At 46.0% G+C, this 18588-nt stretch overlaps 2 protein-coding genes across 4 annotated transcripts in view; one reads left to right on the forward strand and one right to left on the reverse strand.

Moving 5' to 3' along the window:
* Nucleotides 1-18588, forward strand: part of LOC125746383 (astrotactin-2-like) — a 297596-nt gene that overhangs the window by 224799 nt on the left and 54209 nt on the right. For all 3 annotated transcript variants that reach the window (XM_049020314.1, XM_049020311.1, XM_049020312.1), the window contains exons 14-16: nucleotides 6894-7018; nucleotides 8947-9051; nucleotides 9729-9908. In XM_049020314.1, the coding sequence (XP_048876271.1) occupies nucleotides 6894-7018; nucleotides 8947-9051; nucleotides 9729-9908 (410 nt within the window). The remainder of the gene's footprint in view (nucleotides 1-6893; nucleotides 7019-8946; nucleotides 9052-9728; nucleotides 9909-18588) is intronic.
* trim32 (tripartite motif containing 32) lies at nucleotides 13670-17896 on the reverse strand. The gene is made up of 2 exons (XM_049020315.1): nucleotides 17791-17896; nucleotides 13670-17075 (listed from the first exon to the last, which is right to left on the reverse strand). Exon 2 carries the CDS (start codon nucleotides 17056-17058, stop codon nucleotides 15046-15048), a length of 2013 nt encoding a protein of 670 aa, XP_048876272.1. The 5' UTR covers nucleotides 17059-17075; nucleotides 17791-17896; the 3' UTR covers nucleotides 13670-15045.

An 18588-nucleotide genomic window follows, 5' to 3' on the forward strand; every position in this document is an offset into this window, starting at 1 on the left:
AAAATCCAAAGCAAACGCCATCTCTCGAAGTATTCAGCGCCGCGTTCGGATCGTCCTGACCCGCTGAGCAGCTTGACTTATTCATGTTGCTAAATGCGCTTTAATTTATTTATATGCTGACACGCCAGACTCTCTCTCGTTCAGAAACGCCGCTGTCACTGCTGTTTCAGCTTCCACTGAGCCTTCGGAAATTGCGTCACATATTCCAGTTCCCACTCACTTCTACAAAGCAAAGACCGCTCTGTCCCAAACATCAGCGATACTGTGCAATCTATTGCTTCCGTATCACCTGTGATTCTCTGTTAGGCTGGTTTTCACACATCCAGCAGCAATTCCATTATGCTAACAAAGCATGACTTTGAAAGCATAGGTTTGAGTGAAAATAAGTCTTACACTCGCGCACACAGACTGCATATTTAAGCATCCATATGTTCACTGTGACATGAGGTTTTCCAGGTGTATGTAGCCTGTCCTAGTATAAATGTTTGTGGGTTGTGGAGGCCATACAGCGAAAGCCCATGTGACCGTCACATGACCGTCATGTGACCATGCAGAAATATTGGGTGTTTCTCAATACCAAGAATGCAAAGGTCGTACCTGTGGTTTTGGCATGACCGGTCTTGCTAACTTGCCTTCCAAGAATGAACTTGGGGCGCAATGAATCATGGGATTGTTCTCATTCGGTGAGGATGCAATCGATGTACCTTTGATATTTGGGGCGGCGCAAAAACGACATCTTGGCATTCTTATTCTTGAGTCTTGGAAGTGGTCTTCAGTAAAGGAAGGTGATACTGGTACGGTCAAATACACATACTGTGAACACCCAACAGGATGAAGAAGGTAAAAGCAAACTAGCTAGTGCTGGTGGTTTCATAGCTTTTCACTCCTGTCTGTCGAAGATCATGTTTGCTGACCTGAATCATATCACGTGACAGTGGATTGGGTGGGAGATGGGCTGCTATCGTCAAGAAGCTAACGAAGACCACTGGGAATCAGCAACAGGTATCAGGCAGCTTAGCTCAGCTCCCTCCCAGGTGGAAGGAAAGCTTCCCAGCTTTTCCCGGCTTCCAGCAAAACAGCTGTGCATGCACTTGTGTGTTTTTCATTTTATTTACACTGAAGTATCCATGAATTCTGAAGTATAGCCCCGTAGTAGCCTGATTAGGAAAGAGATGTAGTACAGCTGAGTATTTACCTCCAGGTCTCTGTAACTGAATCCAGTGTTTGTGGGGAAAGTAACACAGGTACTGTTCGCATGCAACTTCTGGAATATAATTTCACATGCTGTAAAAGCGCAGGAGACTGCTTGGCTGCGTACGCCGATGCAGATCTGCGTCGCATACGTCCCTCTTCCCGTTTGATAAGGTTAATTAGCTTACGAGCCATGCAGAAAGCCGTATAATGATTTTACCATGCTGCTTTCTTTGATGCCCCCCTCCCCCATCATCCTTTTTTTGCTGAAGATAATTATCCAGCGATGAATGTGGGGGGGGGGGGGGGGGGGCTGAGAGGCACCCGTGTGGAAATCCTGCTAATCAGCCGCACCTCTGAGCTGACCACGATTCCCATGATGAATACCACGGATGCGTCACCCCCAGGCCTCAGCTGCCTCCCTGCTCCCTCTCCCCCCCTAACTCTAACCCCCCCCCCCGAAACACTGACTGTGGAGGGGCTTTGTGTGGGGGGACAAGGGGGGCATCTGGCATGAATAAGAGAGCATCGGGGCTAGAGAGCTAGGGGTCGTGGAGATTATTCGTGTTTTTTCACAGGGTGCAGGTGGGTGCAGGGGGGTCAGTTTCAGTGTTTGTGCTTTCCTGGGTAAGCTCTGGGAAGGCCGGTGCTCTTACACTGTGTGCTGATAAACTGGAAAGGGCTGCTCTGGCTCTCTGGCATCATGCAGAAGATAGACGGGGCCCTCTGGTGGTGGAAAGGCTAATGACTGCCACTGTGTCACCTGTGATTATTCTCCTCGACACAAAGGCAGAGCCGCCGACCCAGCCTAACGCCCGGCTCCCGGAGGCTCCTTCTCTCTCATTCTCCCTTCCAGGGAAATCTGATGAGCTGGCAGGCCGGCAGGACCGCAGCAGTCGCATGAAAAGGACCGCAGGAGTCGCGCGAAACTGCGGCTGATTCCCACGCAGACGCGGGCTGTTCATGTGGCGGGGCGAGTCGCGGCAGCTGCACAGGTTCCCGCCAGACCTTAATGGATGTGGGAGGCTTTTGCAACAGGTGTGACTGCTTCCCTCCTGTCCCACACAAGAAGGAAGATAAAGGAATGAGGGAGAGAGAGAGAGAGAGAGAGAGAGAGAGAGAGAACACAACTGCCTGAATCCATGCCTTTTTTTTTTAACAAAAAGCAAAGCTAATGCAAAACTAAATTAAAATGAAATTAAAATTGAGCCTAATTCCAAGCAGCACATATACAAACGGCACCCCCTCGTTGCCGACTCTCGTGATGCCAGCACTGACTGCATTCATAATTCATTAATGCTCATTGGCTATACTGAGCATCTATACTAACTGATTTTAGTTAAGCTGCAAATGTGTGAGTTGCAGCATATCAGGGATTTCCAGCATTCGGGGCTCTCGTGGGAATAATCCTGCCCACTACACCACGTGCAGAACAACAAATTCCTTTGCTGCTTTTATATATGACACATACTTTCCTTCGTAGTTTTTTTTTTTATTTTCTCAACAAAGAGAGAAAATAATATTTACACTTTGAAACGGTACAGATGAGTCAGTATGCTTATTGACCGTAGGTTTATTTTGAGGAATAGGCCATCACCTGCCCCACTTTGGGGTATTTAAATACCCCTTTTCCCGCTGTAAAGAGAAACTGACAGCGTGACCATAGGAAGAGACGTGGAAGCAGCCTGAACTTCTGTGACGATGCTTTATTTAGAAATATGCTGAAGGAGAGGAGCATTGCTGTTTGTGGGTGTGAGTAAGGCAAGTGGGAGTAAGGCAAGTGTGAGTAAGGCAAGTTTGAGTAAGGCAAGTGTGAGTAAGGCAAGTGGGAGTAAGGCAAGTGTGAGTAAGGCAAGTGTGAGTAATGCAGAGGGAAGGGGATGTGAACAGGGGTCTGTGTGTGGGTTAGAAAATATAAGAAATTTATAAAAGAGAGGAGGCCATTAAGCCCATCAAGCTCATCTGGGGAGAACTTAACTAATAGCTTAGAGTTGTTAAAATCTTATCTAGCTCTGATTTAAAGGAACCCAGGGTTTTAGCTTGTGCTACACTAACAGGAAGACAATTCCATACTCTAACTACACGCTGTGTAAAGAAGTGCTCCCTCAGATGTATTTCAAAATGTTCTCCCGTTAATTTCCACTTATGGCCACAAGTTCTATTATTTAAACTAATATTGAAGTAGCCATTTGGCTGAACAGCATCCAGACCAGTTAGAATCTTATATACCTGGATCATGTCCCCCCTTAGTCTCCTTTGCTCGAGGCTGAACAGATTCAGCTCAGCTAACCTCTCCTCGTAAGACATTCCTCTAAGACCAGGAATCATTCTCGTAGCCCTACGTTGCACCTTATCCAAGGCAGCAATGTCCTTCTTAATGTATAGTGAGCAAACCTGCACACAATATTCTAGGCGGGGTCTTACCAAGGAATTATATAATCGTAGCATCACCTCCCTTGACTTAAACTCCACACACCTAGAGATGTAACCCAACATCCTATTGGCCTTTTTTATTGCTTTATTGCATCAACATACACACCAAGATCTTTCTCATAACCAGCTACCTTTATTTCAGTGTAACCTTCAGCCTTACATTTATCTATGTTAAATTTCATCTGCCAGATATCAGCCCAGTCACTAATTAAATCAAGATTCCCTTGTAGCCGCTCCACTGCTAGTTCAATCCTCACAATGTGACCAACTTTGCTGTTGCTCAGTTTTATAAAAATTTCTAACTGCAATCAAAAAACCAAAAATGCCAAGAGTCTTGAATGTTGGTTGATTACTTTTGGTTAGCTTAGGGCTGGGTAGGGCTTAAGGTTGTTTTAGTTAGAATTAGGGTTTTTCTCATAAAATTTAATGGACAATCCTCATAAAGATACAAATTCTTACTTGACAAGTGGTATGGCGGTTAGGGGGCATGAAGATGTTGGTTACCCAGAATGCACCTCTCCCTTTTCCTTTGTGGCCCACTCTTCCTGTAGATCTTCCTGTTTGATGGCCAGGAACACCGCACTTGGGTTTCCTGGTTAGACGCAGGGCATGGATCTTGTAAACCATCCTCGGATGTGAGGGGGGGGCACGATGACTATACAGGGTGCCGGAACAGGACGCTTCCCTTTCCACAGTGCCGTGCAAAGCTGACCACTGGGCCGGAGGTGATGTCATCAGAGAGACTGGGGTCCAGACCCCCCTTTTTGGATTGGTCTCTGTGTGTTGTGCCCCCTCCCTCCTTCCAGGACACTTGAGAGCTTGTCTTCCTTCAAGCGAAGGTGACTTCCACCAGTCAGCTAACCCGGTGACCCTCCTCTCTGGTGTAATTCTCAGTCTGCCCCCCTAGAGTCCCCTGGGGACAGGTTCTGCTTCCTGAATAAGTAAACATGTCCAGGGCTGCCGATACTCATGTGCCCACTTGTTTATGGTGCTACCTGGGGGTCAAGGGCACGGGGGACTCCCTCTGCCCGCCAGAGATGACTCTGAATGACTGGCGGGTCGATACCGTCGCTATGAATAGGGGGGCCCAACTCTCCCCATTACATTACGTTCACGTCTTGGCAGACCTACCCTTTCTTTTTCCGAAAAAAACAGCTTACCCTTTTGCCCCATGCCACTTGGAATAGGCTCTCTATCGCCCTCTACAGCCTTGTACTGGATAAACGACTGCCAAAACAGACAGATGGAGGCATACAGTTGGGTTCCCAAGGAAGGTGTTGGGATATAGAGTCTTGATTTATTTCATTCGCAGCTCGTGTGAATATGCGCAATTCAGCTCAACAGGAAAGAAATGTGAAGGTATTTACACAGGCATTGTGTCCCGTCTCGCTGCATGTTTGGGGTTAAGGGCATCAGCCTGTATAGAGGCTTATGGCCCAGAAAAACCATAGCGAGTGAAGCCTCCTGTGTCCCGAGGAAGCCTAGTACTCCTGACTCTCCTTCATACAAGTGCCTAAGCGGATTCTGTGTAGCAGGGTTCCTCAACCATCGGTCTGCACTCAACTGCCACAGGAACCACAACAGCGGCCGGGAAAAAATTGCCAAAAATTCCGAATAACCCTTCCTGGTTGGCCAGATTTCCTGAGGGGGGTGGTCACCAGTAACTACCAAGGAAGACCAGCTGACGCTTTGTAATGGATACCAGCCTGGCCTTGTGGTTGAAAAGGTTGACAATCCCTGGTATGTTGTGTGTAACTACTCATGACTTGCAAAAATGATCATCAGGCATAAAATCCGAGCAAAGCTGCCCTTATTTACACACGACTCCTCCTACTTCTGCGGAACGCTGGTCGCTCCATGACTGCAGCCTTGTCCCCAGATGAGCATCTGCATTGGGGCTTCAGACAGACCCTTGGGGCGGTTAGCATGGCATCAGGGAAATGTGTTAAAACACAAATAATTAATATGTGACAAGGACAGACCTTGAGAGTGAAATATGGACAATAGGTAAAGGGTCATACCCACGGTTTGCGAAGTGCGCGACCCAATCTCATTCTGAGAATCAGCCCCCCTGAGTGATTTACGTCTGCGTTCTGAAAATATCCGGCGTAGGGAGTCACTACGGATTGGAGGTTCTGAAACCTCACCCAGTGGGACCAGTTCGTTTCTGATCCAATGAACCCGTCCTTAATTAGACTCGATAGCTGCTGATTAATTCTGACTGCAATTTGTCTTGATTTGTAATTAATTCTCTTTTTTTTTGGAAGTGTGTTTATACTGGTAAGAAAACTTTCAAAGTGTACTTTTCAGCAATTTCAATTTCAAAGTCCAGGTCGGTTACTTGACAGCCAGATGGCCCCGAGCAATTAAGTAATTGAACGGCACGTTTATTGCAAATTAGTTTGGGGTCCATTGGTACACAAACCGAGTGAGAAACAATGAGCTGAACTGTCCACTCCATGGTGCCCATGATTCTCTGAGGCCTGTAACTCAGTAGGTCATAATTTCAGCCCAGCTTAGCTGCATTAACTGTGAGACGGGTCATACATGATATGACGTGTTATTTGCTATTTGTACACTAGATTGTACATGCAAGTGAAGTTTGGGGTCTGAGCGTAAGCTCAGCTGTACATGCATTTCTATTTGGCGGCGGTGGAAACGGAGATGTGGCTACTCTGCTGAGCATGGGATTCAAACCTGTGATATTCTGAGTTCTAACCCACAGAGCACAGCCCAAAGTCAGAGCCTGGTGATGTTTATCATACTGCACCAGCTGTTTTAATCGCATCGTTTACCGGATATTCGTCCTGGTGCCTCTTGGCCTGCTTGTTACGGCTGGGTGCTTTGCCGCAGCTGTTCAGTTTTAAGTACTTCGTCAAGGACACAGTTTCCGTGCCCCCCACCACCCCCCCCCCCCCCCAAGGATGCTAGGATACCTGCTAGGTTGCACTGAGAGTTTCTCTCTGACTGCTCTATGTCTCACAGATTTGGGATCAGTACAGCACGGCGTGTGACGTGTGACTTGTACCGGTTGGAGGTTCCGGTCTTCTGTCCTTGCACAAGAGTGTTTCTCTCCTGGGGCAGCAGGGGGCTGCCCTCCTGACCCAGTCTGCCCCATTTGTAGTGGGGTAGGGGAGGTGCAAGGGCCGTCCTCACCGGCCTCATGACTGACGTCGGCAGGTCATGGGGTCCCGTCCCTGGTGTGTCCCTCGTGGTCTGTACGCCTCACCACCAGAATCACTGACCTCCCTCTGGCCGGCGTGTTGCAGGGACAAGAACTTCATAAAAGACTTCCCCCAGCTGGCTGACGGGCTAATGGTGATCCCCCTCCCGGTAGAGGAGCAGTGCCGGGGCGTGCTGTCGGAGCCAATGGCCAACCTGCAGCTCCTCACAGGTGGGTGTGTGTATGCGTGGGTGTGTGTGTGTGTGTGGGCGTAATATTCCCAGGCTGACCTGCATGACCGTCACTTGCCTCACTTGTACATCACTCTTCCCATAAATAAATAAATGCAAATGTAACATAAGTGTGTGTTTTTGCACATGCATGTGTGTTTGTGTGCATTTCTGCTGGTTACTCAGCTAGAGTGTAAACAAACTAAATAAATAATCTTATGTGATCCTGATAGCAGGAAGTGTCTCTTCCCCATCAGATTTAAGCACACAGCAGTCATCGCTCTGCCGGCCATTTTTTGTTGTTTTTCCTACTGTTTATGATTTTTTTTTTTTTTTTTTGTGAAACTTTGCCTTTATGCAAACTTGACCACCTGTCACCAAGAAAAAATAGGAGGGAACATGTAAAAACGAGGTGATTTCTCAGCTCGTGTGTCTGATCAGGGACGGTGTGTTTTTCGGGGCAGGAACAGGTGGCGAGCGAGGCCTAATCGTCGCAGACACGGCTGATTCTCCCTGTGGTGCCCCACGCACTGCCTGCACAGTCTCACGGTCACAGGCCCCACCCCTTCTGATATCTGACCCGAAACACTTTCGCATTTGCACTGGGAGCGAGAGGTGGAATGGGGACCCGGGCCACGGGAAGATGGCTGTCGGTGGAATTAGCCACGACACGTTGCGCGGGGCGACAGTCGCTATAGGAGACCCGGCGGTGGTCCTTTCATCCTTCCACGGCACGGGGCCGTCAGGGACATGCCTGATAAACTCCTCTCTCACATTTCATTGGCTGGCTTATCGCAGAAATTCAGAGATCTGTAATTAAACGATTCGCTTTTAAAAAGGATTCGGTTGGAGAATAAAGTACCTCCCGTATTGAGCTTAAAGGGCATCAGTATGACTTTTGGTTAAACCGCCCTTGATTGTTACTACATAGCATTATCGGCCGCTCTTTTATTTAGGGATAAAAGCAAGCAGAAGAATTATTTTTATTTATATATATATATATATATATATATATATATATATATATATATATATATATATATATATATATATACACACTGTACACACGCACACACACACACAGGGCCGGGGGTATAAAATATAAGATGTACACATAGCTACATTTCATTTTCCCTGCTTGTGCTGGTAATTCATGCTTAGAACGCTCAGATCCATCCACACGACGCTGGGGGAAGCTCACGTCGAGGCCGCTGATCAAGAAACATGAGTGATTACAGTAGGCGCCTGCTTATTTCCTCGCTTTCCAGGATTTAGATGAGCAGACCATCCAGTATCATTCCGTTTATGCGCTCAGATAAAAACTCGGCTCAACAAAAGCGGGGCTAAGCCGTCACCACATGACTGCATTATTTGATGGCAGCTGGCGATCACAGTTAGCCTCTGACTTGGGTTTCACTTGCAAGCTGCTGAAATCTACAAATAGAGGGTGACCCCCCCCCCCCCCCCCCAATAAATAAATAAATAGATAAATAAAAGACCATGGCACTTATACCATACTTACCACACAATTGGCTTTCACTTTTGAACCAAAACACATTGTTTTCAGGGTAACGTATTCATTAATAGAACTGCTTTTTTCCACCAGTGATTAAACATCTCCCTTTAGTTTCCGTTTCTTTTAAATTGTGACCTTCCACTGGAATTTTAAGTAACATTAGCTGGAATTAAAGATTATTATTGCACATTCATTTACTCCTGTGACTTGCCTGGCTGGCACTACATGTGGTTATAGAAAATTAAGCAACCCCCCCACCCTCGCCCTTCAGACCAATCAGATCCAAGAATTCAACAGACCTGTGGTATAATAAAGTTTATCTCTTTCTCTTACTAGAATGTAAACTATTTACAGGTGGACTGATTGATTGATTGATTGGTTGATTGATTGATTGACTGATTGACTTTGTGCAGGAGACGCCCAGTTCAGCGAGGCCACGGGGTATCCCATGATGCAGCAGTGGAGGGTGCGCAGCAACCTGTATAAGGTGAAGCTGAGTGCTATCACGCTGTCCACAGGTACGCCACTCCAGTGCTGCCTGTCAGCACATCCCTCATTCATGTATTCATGTATTCTAACTGAGGCACGCATGTCAATGATGGTGTGTTAGGTTTTCTTATACGTATGTTTAAAGGAAAATCTAGAGCAACTGATAGTTCATTGGTTAGAGGTCTGGTGTGCCGAGTCCCAGGGGTTGTCCTGCAGATTGCACCCTGAAGTAGGGTACTCCACCTGCATTACACTGATAAGTATTCAGATCCATAAAAGAGGGGGATTGCATGTAATGTGCTGTGAATTCCACCCATTTACCCTGCACATAGTCACCGGGGCTATACATAAAATATACGAAAATAATAAAATATAAGTTATGTTCCTGATGACTTGCTCTCCAGTGATGTTTAACGTCTTGTTTTTGTTCAAAGTTGTCATTTCTTTTTTTACACTTTATTTAGTGGATGTGTTTATCCAAAGTAACATACATTTTTTGTTTTGTTGAGAAAGTAGGGTCACCCAGTCCCTGGAGCAATTGTGGGGGGGGGGGGGTTAAGGGCCAAACAGTGAAATCACTCTGATAACCTTGGGGATTTGAACCAGCAACCTTACCTTCAATAGTCACTGAGGTTCGGATACATGCCATTCTATGACCATGTCAGTAATCACTTGGTTATGTCACTCTGCCAACTTGGCCCCACAGGTTTCTCCAAGGTTCTGAAGACCCTGAACTCAGACAGCACACGCGATGAGATGCTGTCTTTCATCCAGCAGTACGGTACCCACTACATCTCCGAGGCCCTGTACGGCTCTGAACTGACCTGCACCGTCTACTTCCCCAGTAAGAAGTCCCAGCAGCAGCTCTGGCTTCAGTACCAGAAAGGTAGGGAGGGGGCTGAGCAGGTGATCTCAGAAAGTCCACGGTCCAGGAGGGTTGCTGACATCATAGTAGTGCTAGTATGGTATAGATTTTTTTTTTAATTTAGTCTTCATTTTTATGTTATTTTCAATTCTTATTTAAAGTACAGTTTTTATTCATTTTTATTTTAAAGATTTAAAAAATTTAATTTAGTTTAAATATTCTAGTTTTAGTAATTTTATTCCTAGGGATAGACTGAAAGTTGTAGAGCTATTTTATGTCTCTGATCTTCAGAGATTCCTACATAAACGCACATCATGTACCCAAAATGCACAAAACATGTTTCCAATATACTGGAATTTGTTTCCTTGAATGATTTCTATCAAGATATATGGTATTAAAACACTGCAAAGGAAAGAATTTAACATTTATTTTTATTTAATTTCAGTTTCGTTTGGAAACAGTATTCATAGTTTTCATTTTTAGTTTTTTATTTTATTTTTGTGTTTTTCATTGCAGTTTACGAAAATGTTATCTTATTGTTTCAGTTTTTATAATAATTATAATCCTGGTTCAGAGTCACCTGGCTCGCTCACGTCGGCATTGGTCTGCCGCTTTTTCCGAGTGGTTAACACTCAAAATGCTCTTCACACACCCGAGGTCTCAGGAGGGGAGTTAATTTACTCGATGGTCGCTCTCCACCGAGGGGCAGCTGTGTCCCGTGGAAAGGCGATGACCAGGCAGGTTTGGGCCAGTGCTGAAAAGAGGCACTTCAGCAACCCAGTGCAGGAGTCTGCAGATCTGGGTGACATCTGCCCCAGTTTCTGACGATGAAGGGGCCACGTTTTCAGGGTTTTGTGTTTAAAACGGATCGAGGGGCGTACACAGGGGCGGGGCTACAAGGGCACTGGCACCAGCTGGAAGCTGATTGGCCCCCTCCACTGTCATTTACTGATTCAAGATTGTGGCCCTTTTCTATGAATTTTGGCCCCAGAATGGATGATTTAAGAAGCAGATATTTGACTAATAAACTGAAGAGTCAGTCGCACGAATGTGGAGAAACACAGTATTTTTCCACCGTCTGGAACGACACGCACAGAACCATCGCAGATGCAGGTTCCCCTCGTGTATGTGTGTGTGTGTGTGTGTGTGTACGCCAGAGATCTCTACTTCCATCCAAAAGCCCAGACACATGATTCTGGTAACCCAGCTTCAGCGGGGTGAGTGACAGGGTTCCTGTGGATCCTTAAAAAGTCTCACGATCAAATAAAAAAGATTTTCATCGTTTAAACTCAAAAAAATTCTGAGATATTGCATAATGACCAATTGAATAATCATATGTATATAAGCAAAATATAACATAATGTTATTGGAATAATTTATACCGTTTTTGCAGATTAGTCATAATTATACAGCAGCAGCCATAACAACTGTTCAGTAAAGTTCATAAATTTTTCACCCACGGAGAGTCTGAGGGTTGACGCATATTGGGTCCTATGCATTATAATAATGGTATTATATAATAGTACCATTTATCGTTTAAAAAGCCAAGCAATTCTGAACAGCTTTCTACTTATATTTGCATTTTGGTTCTTTTATCTTTATTGTTTTATTTGTCCCAAATAGCACTCTCTACCACCTCCCGCGGTTTCGTAACAGAACGCCTCAAAGGGTCATACCGAAAACGTGATAGGGCAGATTTGGCGAGGGCAGGCTAATGGCACATATTTACAGTATAATTAGTTTCTCAAAATCGCCTAGAACTGAGAAAAAAACAGGAAGTCCAGTAAAACGTCCTACTTGGAGTCTTAACCCAGATTCAAAAGAAGTGGCCAGATCTACGTACTGTGTGGTTAACAATAAAAAAGACTCTTTCACCTTAATCTGACGTTTGTGTTTTTCACAAATTTCTGTGTCCAGTTTGTGCCTGCCACCTTTAAAAGGCTGTAAATCACCCAGTTTTGTTTGAAATTCCGGTGGCTCCCCACAACTTCTGGAAGATTTCCCCGATAAATCTTTAAATATAAATTTTTGTGGCTCTCGAGAGGTTTGGCTTTGCAGGGCTACTGCACAGGGACGAATAACCTGCCTGATTTGCTACTGCACAGGGACAAATAACCTGCCTGATTTGCTCTCTCTTTCTTTTATGTCTCTTGCACACACACACACACACACACACACACACAATGGTATCATTTTTCTCTTTGCTGGGGTCTAGCTGAAGATTATTAAAAAGCACTGAGTTTGATTTTGAAAATGGTTTAGCGGCCCTGAGTGAACGTGTGCGTCTGAATGCCGTGCAGTGGACTGGGTATGTCCGACATCCCAGGAAAGGTTCAATTCACCACAGCACTAATTACACAAGAGGGCTTTAAAAATGTAATTATTTCTCATAGTGAAGCTTATGGATTTTATTTAGCTGGAGCTTTTATCCAAAGCGACATATCTTTTTCGAAAGTAGGGTCAGGTGGTCTCCTGAGGAATTGGAGGTTAAGGATCTTTCTCGGGGGTCCATATTTGACATCGCTCTGCCGATCCTGGGATTTGAACCGACGACTTTCCGAACATGGGCACAGGGTTCTAAGCCACACAGTGCCCCACATGATCATTATATGGATATAATGCAAAGCTGTGGACAGGAAAATATCTCCAGATATTATATTGTAGGCCTGCGCACTCTTTACCAGTATAGCAACATATGGGCTGTAAAAACAGATGCTATGAGTTATACGGTTTGTCAGTCAATGTTTGTTATTGATGCTGTCACAGCATGGGAACATTGCACCGATATTAGGCTGCTTCACACCCGATAAATAAAAACAGAAATTGCAGGTTACACAGGCCAAACAACAGATTTGTAAAAAATAAATTAAGGCCTGGAGACATATCAGGTTGTCCGCTGCTGTTTGTATTTCACTGTGGCCCAAACAGGGCCGGTGAGGAAGAAAATTACTGATACTGACATTAAAGGCGAGTTGTGGGTGAAAGGGAAAGCCCTTTAGGCAGTAGTAGCAGAAAGTTATTAATGATGAAAAAAATAAGGCTTTAAAACCAATGGTAGGCGGGGCTACTGTGACCTGCTTCCCATTGGATAATCTGTATTCCTGCCAACTGGTATGTCATGGAGAAAGGCTACAAAGCACCTTGTGGGCGGGGCTACTGTGAACTGTCAGTCACAGACACCTTCCCATTGGATAATCTGTATTTCTGCCAACTGGTATGTCATGGAGAAAGGCTACAAAGCACCTTGTGGGCGGGGCTACTGTGAACTGTCAGTCACAGACTCCTTCCTATTAGATAATCTGTATTCCTGCCAGATGGATGTTTCAATGCCTCATTTCTTCAGTAAGTAGTGGATTGCATTTAATAGTAGTTTTTTTTTTTACATTTTTCAACAACGTCTGATGGCGGCAAAGTTGAAACTGCAGCCCTGAGGGCGAACGACTCCTGTGAGGTCAGAACCCTGTATGAATTTGGAGAATAAGCTTTACAGGAGGAGTACAAACCCAGGCAGCTCCAGCTACATAATATGGAAGAGCAGCACGTGTCAAGCTGCATTGTGCCTCTTTAAGGCATCGCACTTTATTGCGATGCCCAGCAGTGGTTGCGTGCGAGTACACCTGGACCTAGCTGCACACTCGCAAAACGCTACGCATCCCTGCACACGGTCACTCACTGCATGGGGTGGAAGAGTCCCACACACAGAAGGTGAAAAATAATAATATTAGAGATCTAAAAACTCTAACAGCCTTAAGGTGCCCAAACATTTTTTTAAACACACCATAAACCCTTTAATGTTAAGTTTATTACAATAAACAGATAATAAATATTTCAAATTTGTAACTGAGACTCGATACGTACAACACTTATTTTAGCGTCAACAGTCCACAGCCTCCTTCATTTTTTGGTGGGATGGACAATAACCAAAACAAAGTAAAATAAAAGTTCTCACAGCTTATGAAAATACTGCTGGACTCATATTAAAAAAAAAAACAATAAAAACTGTTTTTTAAACGAAGAATTTTTCTTTTTTTCCCCTTGGACACACTTTTTTCCCCCCCGCCCCATTTCCACATAAGCAGCGGTTTAAAAAAGGCAGTGCGATCCACTGCGCAGACACTGAGAAAAGCAGTTGCGTCGTCTTCAAACGTGGCAAGGATGTTTATGCCGGTCGAAAAGGGTTCGAGAAACACTGCATTGACACACAATCAGACCAGAAGCTTACATCTTGGTGATTAAGCGCAAGTTGTGTTCTAGTAATGAAAAAAAAAAATTAAGTTGAAGTGGGAACATTAATTTGCATGAAATAAAACCACAGAAACAGCAACACACTGCATGATTACGGACAAACATTTGTCAATGCAGTGTAGTATTTTTATATAATGTGTGCATGTATAACGCACATGGATGTAATTATCTGAATTGCATGTCATCTTTTCCAACTGGTACTACTATATATCTTTAAAAAAAATAATAAAAAAAAACAGCTCTAAGGACTGACAGGAAAATGAAGATTTCATTTAAGAAGTTGCACCAATGCACCTGGATTTTCCAGGAAAGATGGGAGCTATTCCTGTAAAAGGAATGCTGGACGGCATGTGAAGGGAGAAACACACACACACACACACAGACACACACGATGCATAACACTGAGGAAATGGATGACAGCATATTTAAAAGCAGCATCCTCAAAATGTGAAATATATTTGGTTCCAGACACAGGAGCATTTCCTGAAAATCCCATATCAAATTTGATTTGTCGTCTTAATTAAATTTTTATTTTTGTCATTATTTTTTTTTCCATTTAAGTCACATTTGCAGTGTGTAGAAGTTATAAAACAGTAGTGTGAGACACAGGTGGACAGTTAATACCGTATTCCCCCTAACAAATCCACACTCAAGTTATTGCTCTCAGCATCGCAGTGATTTAAAAAAGAAAAAACTACAGAACCATCCATGATAGACATGACCCTCTCGGCAAACAGGCCCACTTTTTGACGCTTCCAGTATCCTTGTTCCAGATGCCCATTGACACCAGAACAGCAAGTAAGCAATTTACACACTTAGAGGTGGGGAGGATGGGGTCTGGGGACTTCAAATTCAGTCTTGGAATGGGAGATCAAGCCGAACCAGGGAGATACAAATGGATCTTTCGGAACCTCTAGCACGTAGATGAGCGCCGCCTCTGCAGGTAGGTGTACACCTTCACACAGTGGTCCCAGCAGTCCAGAACCAGCAGCTGCCCCTTCTGAGTGACTGCCACTCCCACAGGACAGGTCAGGCCCTCCTGGATGAGGATATTGAAACCTCCCTCCTTGGGAAACTGCAGTATCTCCTTGCGGCCACTGTCGGTCACCAGCAGGTCGCCATTGGCGTCCACGCACATCCCGGTGATGCAGCGGAAGTCTTCAGTCTCTGAGAAAAAGTGGCTGAGCTGCTTGCCTAGCTGGCCATCGGTGCCCACCGAGCCGATGGAGAAACCCCCCTCCAGATGGTGCTCGTTCTGCCGGTTCTCGATATTGAGCCCCAAGCCCTGGGTGAAGTATACCGTGCCGGATGGATCGCAGGTCACAAACTTGGGCCGCACCGCGGAGCACAGGCGGTTGTAGTTCACTACGCCCATGTTGCGGTCCACTGCCAAGCACCAAAGCTTGCCCCCCTCCACATCAGAGACAACAAACTGCCCAGAGGGCATGGCGGCGATGCCCCAAGGCTTGATGAGCTGGTTCTTGTGGCAGGCAACGCAGTGGCCGTCGGCAGTGTACACCTTGACGGAGTTGTCATAGTTGTCCGTGACCCCGATGAGGCCCTGCGGTGTGATGGCAATGGAGAGCGGGATCAGGTTGGGCAGATCGGCACCCAAGAAGCTCAACACAAAGTTGTCGATGCTGCTAGGGTTGCGACGAATCTCCCTCTGGAAGCCCTTGCGGTTGAAGATCTGGATGCGGTAGTTGCCACGGTCAGCTACAAGTACCTCGCCCTGCGGCGTGACGCAGATGCTCACAGGCAGGTTGAACATGCCCGGCAGGTTTCCCTTACAGCCCATCTTCTTCACGAACTGGCAAAGCTGCGGCCCAGAACTGGAACCAGAGACTGTTGTCCTTGCGGAGGCCCCACCTCCGTCCACGGACTTGGACTTGAAGCTGCCGGGTGAAGAGCACACGCTGTCCTCCACGGCGGCGATCATGTCGATGTCACGGTACAGGTCCACGGGGGCAGCAGCGGAGGCAGCGGCAGCCAGCTCCTGCCCGTCCTCCTCGTCCGTGTTAACCGTGCACGCTTTGGTGGTCAGCTGTCCCACTTCGAGGGCCTTGGGGTACTCGACCTTGACGAGCTCCGGGTCCTGGAGCTTGAGGACGGTGGGCAGCTGGCCCTTGAGCTCCAGCTCCTCCTCGTCGTTGCTACCGGCGTCCTCCAGCAGGGCGATGTCCGCCTGCTTGATGCGCATGGTCAGGTAGTCGCAGCGAGAGACCACCTGCACCTCTGCGATATTGAGCAGGTAGGTCTGCTCCTCCAGGATCTGCGCGTTGAGCTTCTCTACCTCTGCCATGGAGGCGGAGAAGGCCCGGCGTGAGCGGCCCAACTCCTCCTGCAGCCGCAGCTCCGCCCGGGCATATTCCTGCTGGACGGCCTTGTACTTCAGCCGCAGTGACTTGGACACGCTGTCGATGGCTGCCTTCTTCCGCTGAATGTCCCCCATGGCCTCGCGCAGCGCGGCTAGCTTGCCACCCAGATCCCGGCGCCGTTGCTCAGCTGCAAGCCTGATGGCCTGCACATCATGGCCCTGGTTGCGGTGGCCGTCACCGGCACAGGCCTCGCACAGCACCAGGCCGCACTCGCGGCAGTACCGTCTGGGCAGGCGGCCCCGGCAGGACTTGCACATGAGGTTCGCGGCCGCTGCCACGCCAGAGCCGGCACAGTCGATGATCTTGAGCACAGTGAGGTTGTCGGCCAGCTGTGAGATGCTGCTCATGCGGGACACCTTGCTGCAGAAGGGGCAGCGCACACCATTGATGGTACTGGCCAGCAGCTTCTCCAGGCACTGCCGGCACACCGTGTGGCCGCACTGCAGTAGCTTCGGCCGCAGCTGCTCCTGGTTGTACGTCTCCAGGCAGATGGGACACTCCAGCACCTCTCTCACGAAATCCGGGTCCAGGGTCGCTGCCGTGGCCATCTTAGCACGCCTGGAACCTGCAGGTTCAAGTGTGAGGACCCATATACCACGTGTGCCAAAGGGAAACCATGACTGAACAAAATAAGCACTTCGTTGCCTTAATGAAATATCTCCGTGTGACAGCGTTCATCGCCTGTCACTGATTTAATATCGGAATTTCTGGAAAGAGTTTTAACTGTTAAATCGGCAATGTTATGCCTATCGTTACCAAGACAGCATGAGCACAAGGGCGGCTGGTGCCTGTTTTATACACATATGCCTTATAATAACTAGTATAAACTATTAACTATTTACAGTTTATCACTGTGCAGGCGTAACCCGACCAGCCTTAAACACTGTTAAAGCCGTATTTTTAGCATAATAATTTTAGCATAATTTTTAGCATTTTTTGTTTTTTTTGGGGGGGGGAGGTAGCACCGGGCTAATAGCTTTTTATGTAGTGTCTATACAAAGTTGCAGGGAACCGAAATATTCTGCGACGGGAAAAAAATTAGACGCTTAAATTTTTCATAGTATTAATTTAAACAACCATAATGACCAGAACATATATTTATGAAAACGGTCGCAGAAATGCTACACTGCAAGACAGGGAGTCGGGAGGCCTTCGCGAAATTAAAACTACTGGGGCGGTCGGGTCGGTAAAAAACCTCAACGCCCTGCCTGCTATCGAGATGTTACTGCGGTGTTTTTAACAGTGTCATTCGGCTGTTATTTTTAATGAACCGTTCTTACCTTCTCTTCAATGTCAGATCTTCCAAATAGTAAGACGCGCCTCCGGGATTCCGCTGCCGAGCAGGACTGCGGCTTTACTTGTGATGTAATATTGCCGAGAATATAATCCCCGCCTCTTTTCTATTTCATTGGTGTAGCTAAACGCAGTTTGCTTAGTCTCTTAAACTGATTGGTTGCGGTGCCAGTCGAGCAAATCTGTTTCCTTTTGGGTTGTACTAAGGGTTTATGGTATATGAAGTTCAAGTAGTATTGGCTTTAACTGTTCCCGGAATGGTTTGTTTTAAACGTGTGTATGGGTGTATATATAGATATATATTTTAACATTTTTTTTTATCTTATTCAGATTACATTTCACCAAAATAAAACCCATTTTCAGCTATTTCATTTCGGTATACTATTTTACATTATGTGTTTTAGTTGCGCTTTGACGCAAGATGTCACCATAGTCACGGCAACCGCTTAAATATTTAGCTGCCTCAATAATGTATGTATGTGTCTTTCTTGCGATTGTGTGGTAATGTATGTCTCTGTGCTTTTTTAACTGGTCTTTCTTGATAACTAACTGTATAGTGCAGTGTATATTTGAAAACAATATTTAGCTTGGAGATCTATAAAACAGAAATTAATTGAAAGTTGATTTATATTTTTTTATAGAAAAACACATTTTTTTCTAATCTTTGTTATATCACTGGAAATTACATTTCTTAATTATAAAATGGCGAGAGAAACCATTTTATTCAGTAATGGTTGATAGGTGAGATAGGTGCTTTTATATTTTGTATTTTGGGCTCAGCTTTT

The sequence above is a fragment of the Brienomyrus brachyistius genome, chromosome 7 (assembly GCF_023856365.1).
Source record: "Brienomyrus brachyistius isolate T26 chromosome 7, BBRACH_0.4, whole genome shotgun sequence".
Taxonomy (NCBI): Eukaryota; Metazoa; Chordata; class Actinopteri; order Osteoglossiformes; family Mormyridae; genus Brienomyrus; species Brienomyrus brachyistius.